At 42.4% G+C, this 6838-nt stretch overlaps 1 protein-coding gene across 1 annotated transcript; it reads left to right on the top strand.

The window, feature by feature from the left end:
- The first annotated feature begins 203 nt into the window (after nt 1-203).
- On the top strand, nt 204-2338 carry lsm6 (LSM6 homolog, U6 small nuclear RNA and mRNA degradation associated). The gene is made up of 4 exons (XM_084465303.1): nt 204-329; nt 722-827; nt 934-1047; nt 2148-2338. Exons 2-4 carry the CDS (start codon nt 734-736, stop codon nt 2180-2182), a joined length of 243 nt encoding a protein of 80 aa, XP_084321429.1. The 5' UTR covers nt 204-329; nt 722-733; the 3' UTR covers nt 2183-2338.
- The last annotated feature ends 4500 nt before the right edge of the window (nt 2339-6838 follow it).

The raw sequence follows: 6838 nt of genomic DNA, 5'->3' as shown, positions 1-6838 counted from the left end.
GTTAATATATTACTTTTTATATACACCTGGCGTGGATAGGGTTTATGCGTCTCTCTCACACATCTTGCGTGTCTACATTCTGCGTGGGTCACTTTTTTACTTTGTCTTTTAATTTAATTGTTATCTAACACTCTAAAAGCATCTGCCAATTTCCCAAAATGAACTAATGGAAGCAATACTGGATGAGACATTTTTATATAATTATACGCTCTATCCGATGCTTTCGTTACCGGCCACTATTTTTGTCCCAGAACTAGCCCCGTACTTCTATTTACGTGTTACAGCGCGGACTCTTGTGTTCAGATTAAAATCGTACATACATCGTTCCGGTATGTACATCCGATTTTTGACATTGCATCCAACTACTGTGTTACCTGCACCCGTTGTATGACTATCAATTGGGTCTAACGTGCATGGGTTAATAACTAATTCTACGAGCTTCGACCACATTGTTGTACTGTACGGAGCTAGCTTACAAGCTAACTAGTAGTAACGGGTACGCTACAGCAACGAATTGAGAACCGCGCTAAGCTACTATTGAATGACATGCAAGTTATGAGTACCACGTCTTCAAATTAGGAAAGGTGGTTTTCATTTAACACTGGTACAATACAAACACCAGCATCTAATTTGAAAGCGTAGATAACAATGCGCTCTCTGATTTCATGCTAGCTTAGTAGGTAGGCAGTGGCACACATAAATGGTTCTCTTCCACTTCCAGAGTGTCGTCGAGATGAGTCTCCGAAAGCAGACCCCGAGTGACTTCCTAAAGCAGATTATCGGAAGACCTGTAGTGGTAAAGCTGAACTCCGGCGTGGATTACAGAGGTAATGAATTTTTTTTTTTTGATGTATAGAACCAATTTTACACACGGAGGAGATCGGTTCTTGTAGTCCAAGTATAATCTTTGCCCTTTTTTTTTTTTCCTTGCAGGTGTTCTGGCATGCTTGGACGGCTACATGAATATTGCTATAGAGCAAACGGAAGAGTATGTGAACGGTCAACTGAAGAACAAGTATGGAGATGCATTTCTAAGAGGAAATAATGGTAAACAACACACGCATGTACACATGTATTTTAACATTTCAATGTAGTAAGATGCATATGCACACTCTTATCAGGTAATGTGGGTTGTAGAACACTACTTTACAAGGAAAGTAGGGGGAAGTCTAATGGTCCAGGTGGCAGTTTCTGAGTTTGAACCCCAATCTCCGCAACTCCATGCACCATCCATAGCTATTCACTTTCTACATTCCAAAAATTCATACAAAGGGAATATATGATAGTCACCCCAAAATAATGGAGTTATGATATTAAGTTGATCAGGCCTACATTCATCAGCACCCTTGAGTAACCAAGTCCACCAACAAACCCAATTCAACCGCAAAGCTGCCCTGAGAAATGCAAGACCTACAGAACCAGCAACCACATCGACAAGTTCAGCCTCAATTATAAAAAAAATAATAATCCCTCCTTTTTTTAAAGGTCGACTCGGCTGACCTTAATGGTTGCAAAGGTCTTCATATCTTCTTGTAGGTTGACCTTTAGTGCCAACTGGTGCTCGCTAGAAATATTGGCTTGTCAATCTAGTTTCTTTCCTTGTTGTTGGTAGATTTTTATTTATATATTTCAATTTAAAGAAACCCAACCTTTAGTGAGTACGGCCACATTGATTTGACATATTAACTGCAGATTTTTTACTGATGTCTTGTTTGGTACAATATTTTCAGTTGTATATCTGGGTTTCACATACAGCAGGTGCCCTAGGTGACATTTCACGATGCAGGAGTCATTTCTGCGCATTGGATTTCATAGGGCTATTTGAGGATATCCATATTGATATTTAAATGGAAAACAGTTTGTAGTAAACAAATCTGTGCTTTTACTGTGTAGAGTGTTTCAGTATTTTCATGAGGTTCAGATGCACATCTCATCTGAACCTTGATTTTTTTTTAGGGGTTGCATATTTTTTTTTCTTATTTGGTTCAGAACAAAATAACTCAAAATAAACATTTGCTCAAGACATTGAAAACAAGAAAAACAACCCAGCTCATATTAGTACATCGTACAATAGGTAACGGTATGTAACAAGAATTGACTCTGTATCATGTTCTCAAAACCAACCAATTTATCTTTTCCCTCCCCAGTTCTATACATCAGCACCCAGAAGAGGAAAGTTTAATGTGGAACATTATTATTTTGTGCTTATTTTTTTTAGATTGTTATGCAAACATTGTTATGTTAAGTGGTAGTCGTGTAAAGTTTTTCTAATGATGCCGCCATGGAAGAGTGTTTCCTTTTTGTAATTACAAATCAATAAATTCTGAGTTGATCATTATCAGATCTGTTGTTTTTGTGCAGAAAATCTATATTTTCAAAGAAAGTATTCAATCAAATGTGTTATGAGCAAACAAATGTATTTCTCCAGTTAAATACTGAGGAAATAAGTTAATATCTCACCATTGCTTGCGCAATATGATATTTCCAAATAATGTAGGATATTTTCATGGGAATCAGAGAAATACATCAGAACGTTTAGAATTGGATGAGCGAATTCGTGCTACCTTTTTTTTCAACCCAGACACACGAGACTAGAACATTTGCATTGTTTGTATTTGGATGCAAGATCACTTAAAAAAAAAAAAAAAAATGCACAACCTGGGGAGCTGAGCGCTACGGCTTATGCAAATTGACATATAATCTAATATGCCAAAGAGGAAGAAATCCCAGTATGATGGTGAAAATGTAATGTAAAAGAATGGGCAGTCATTTTATTAGTCAAATATATTTTGTTGGCACGTCGTGCCACAGCGGACATAAAATGGCTGATCGTGTTTAACAGCTTCATGGTGACTAATGGAGTGTGTGCTTGAGTCCTGTTAAGACGAGCGCTCGCAGCGTATTAGCATAGCCAGAACGGATGACAGATTATAACCCATATGGGTGTAGAGTAAAGCACACATGCATGGAGAATGCATGTCGGTTCCCTTCTATTAGTATTGACCTGGGAAAAAAAATCAATGCAAAGCTATAGGCAAGGGATTATATATATATATACTGTATATATATATATATATATATATACACACACATTTCCCTTTCTGTGGCCCTGTGGTAGAACTCAATAAGTTCTCAGGGCTTTCTCAAAGGGAAGATAGAACAAAAATACACAATAACTTCACTACCTGTACTGTGGATGCAGTGAGGGGAAAATCCGCCTTTTCTTTTCTATTGGTGGATTTTATTTTTTCTTTCTTTCTCTTTTTTGGTTGAAGAGCCTTGTTCTCCAACCTGTACATGCGCACTCTGGCCCCTGGAAAGGAGACAAAAGGCTGCCAAGGTCAGGTCTGAGTTGAGCATGAAGGACACATTATTGATCAAACTCTGCTGAGCTGTGGCTGAGGGGAGGGTGGAGAGGTGATGTGTGTGTGTGTGTGTGTGTGCGTGCGTGTGTGTGAGCCTCAACACACACATACACACACACAGCAACGCGCACACATACTCCTCACAGGCGATTGTATGCACACGGAGCAGCAGCGCATACTTTGCACAAGCGCGCCACACAAAGAATCATTATGGCAGGCAGTGAGGTTGTCGCAAGGCAAATATTTACCTACGGGATTCATAACTGAGCTGCGGGCTGGGTGACCTCGCTGGGAACCCAATTAATACCGCTCTGACCGGCAGCACAGAGACGGACCCCCGCGCTATTGTAGAGACAGGCTTTGTTGGGGGGGGGTGGGGGGTGGTGGGAAACGTAACTAGCTGCCTCTATTGTGATCTGAATCCATCCTCACCATGTGTTAACACGTGTCCATGCATTGTTGTGTCTGTGCTCGTCAATGTATCAGGATAGATTTTATGAATATTTCTGAATTATGCCCAAATCACACAATCTCATGGATACACCTTCACTCTGCTCTCTACCTCTCTGTCTTTTACAGTTGGTTTTGATACCACCCCCCAACCCCTCGGCTGCCTCAGTTAGTGTGGGACATTGCTCTGTGGTGACTTCATCAAAGTGGTCTGGCTCATGGGTTAGGGTGCTGCAGTGACGGTGTGTGTATGAATGTGTGTGTGCGTGTGCGCGTGTGCGCGTGTGTGTCTGCCACCGTATATAGGGAGGAGATGGGACAAGACAAAAGAGGGGAGGAGAGGTGACTGCCTCGTTAGGGGAGACTGAACAGTGTCTCAGGTCTTACAGCACCACCAGCTGTCAGAGTTAAAAACTACAGGCTGGGGAAACCGTGGGGGACGTTAAGGAGGAGGCAGGGAGGGAGGGAGGCAGGGAGGATGAAGGGAGGGAGAGAGAGAGAGAGAGAGAGACACACACACACACACACACACACACACACACACACACACACACACACACACACACACACACACACACACACACACACACACACACACACACACACACACACACACACACACACACACACACACACACACACAGAGAGAGAGAGAAAGAGAGAGAGATGACTTTGACCCTGACTGATCACTGCAGTGTGACCGCCTAGCCCTTCTTTTCACATGGGAGACCACAGAATAACAAGGACAACCCACAGTATCATTTAAATTGTCGCATGTGCTAATGAAGGAGGACATATTGCTGACCTTGTCGGCGCTGATCATGTTCGGTTTGTACCTTTGCATGCAACTGTTGTTGTTATGGGTGTTGTTGTTGTGGTTGTCAAAGCGCTACAGTGCTAGAGCAAATATAACACTTGTTAGTGTGTTTACTTTACGTCGTTTTCAACCTGGCCGAGGTTTGAAGGTAGGCTCCAGATGGAGCGGTGCTGTACGTGGATATGATGCAGAGAACAACAGTGTGTCTCTCTGTCGGCTGGGCTGTATGACCTCTGTCTAACCTCGGTCTATCCTCCTGCTATTTATGGAGGATGTAAATGAAGGCAAAGTACCTACCTCTGTCCGTGCTTTTCGTCCCACCATCCACTCGTGGAATCAGAGGTCTACCTACATTGCGCCTGATATTTTGTTCTTCAAATGTCATTCATCTGGTGGGACTGTTTTTGATGTTTTTGACAGAGCTGGTATGATCAGGCATCTTGCATAGCTATTTCACCACCAGCGGTGATGTTGATTAGCCGTTTTAAGATCTAACTCTATAGTGACATCCCATGTGGGAGTGTCCGTCCAGGTGAATGATGGTCGGATCAGCCCACCAGTTGGTATAGTCAGATACATCTGGGCTAATCAACATCATGCTTATGGTAAAACAGGGGCCCTTCAAAGCTTGTGTGCATTTGTTGTGTCAATCATAATCTTTGCCACCCCCCCAACACAAACCGTAGTATGAAATACCTCAACCTACCTCAATTCTCCCATGGGCCCCCCTCTCCTGGGACCTCCACTGGCTCCCTGTAGTAGCTCGTAAAGTCAAAAGTCTGTTCTCTGTCTTGGCACCAGCGCCGTCGTATAGGGGGGAAAGGTTATGACAATCATAAGGGCCCACAGCCCGCTAGGGCCCACACACAGCCCCCAGTAGCCTCTATGACAAAATGATTATGCATACACTGAACTAATATATATTCATATGAATGAATCCGAATTAAAACAAAGCCACAAATCATACAATATTCTAATTTTAATAATTTCAATAATCCCCTTGGCCCCTTCTTAAAAAATGGTTTGGTCCACACCACAGTTCGTTCTTCCCAGGGACGTGCACAGGAGTTTTGAGGGGCAGGTGGGGGGGGGTTGGATTGCGGACGAGCGCTATTGTTAACGGGGGGTTGGATCGCGGACGCTATTGTTGACGGGGGGGGGCGTTCGATCGCGGACGAGCACTTTTGTTGTTGTTGAAGAACACTCAGCGGGCACTTTTTAATACAAGGCAAAAAGGGCAGGGGCTCAAGCACCCCTAGGGCCCTATGTGTGCACGTGCCTGGTTCTTCCCATGGTTCTTCCTCATCGGAAGTGAGTGAGCGATGAGACTTACAGTGAACAAACAAGCCAATTTAAACTTTAATTGAGATTAGATGAGGCTTGTTGTTTTTGATATTTGTTTTACAACAACGTATTCCATGTGCTCTTTGTTTCACTTGCACATTTAAGTTAAATGCTACATATTTACCTGTGGACTATCTTGAGCCAGGACACTTTGTTTTTTGCATATCAGTAACTTCATTGTTAAATACAATAAAATACCCACACCTATTTGTTGAGTGGTTAATTGAAAATGTATTTGCAATCAGAGGTGTAATAACGTGTTGCAAATCAGGGAAATGAGAATAAGACAATTAATAATACATAATTTACATAATAATACTCTGACTTGTTAAGTCGTTAAATGTAAAAAAAAGGAAACAAATTGGGTGTATTACACCAGGCACCGTCAAGAACACTGAAAAACAAGAACATTTAAGGTGGAAATGAATGGGGTAGAGGGGCCCACACCGATATTCTTTCAGGGGGCCCAGAATTCCTAGCAACTGCCCTGCTTGGCACTACAGTGGTGGAACGAGCTCCCTGCCAATGCCAGGACCGCAGAGTCGCTCACCAGCTTCCGCAAAAGACTCAAGAATCACCTGTTCAAAGTTCACCAAGACTGCATCGCCACCCCCTCCCCACCCCTCCTACTTATTGTATGTTGTACGTCCTGGCACTTAATGTACGCACTTATTGTATGTCGTACTCAATTACAGTACTTAGTTGTGTAGCATCTTATCCTATCTGTCTTTGTTGTATACGGGGAATGGGTACAGTGTAAACAAATCAAGACTATTGACGCTGTTTCGGATTGGTTGACATTTTTTTTACTTTTCTTTTTCTTTTTTTCTAGGCCATGCATGTTTAAAGAAAGCCCCTTTAA

This window comes from Micromesistius poutassou (genome assembly GCF_964030765.1).
Source record: "Micromesistius poutassou genome assembly, chromosome: 3".
Lineage (NCBI taxonomy): Eukaryota > Metazoa > Chordata > Actinopteri > Gadiformes > Gadidae > Micromesistius > Micromesistius poutassou.
The sequence above is the reverse complement of the archived record's forward strand: the minus strand, read 5'-3'. Positions and strand labels throughout refer to the sequence as shown.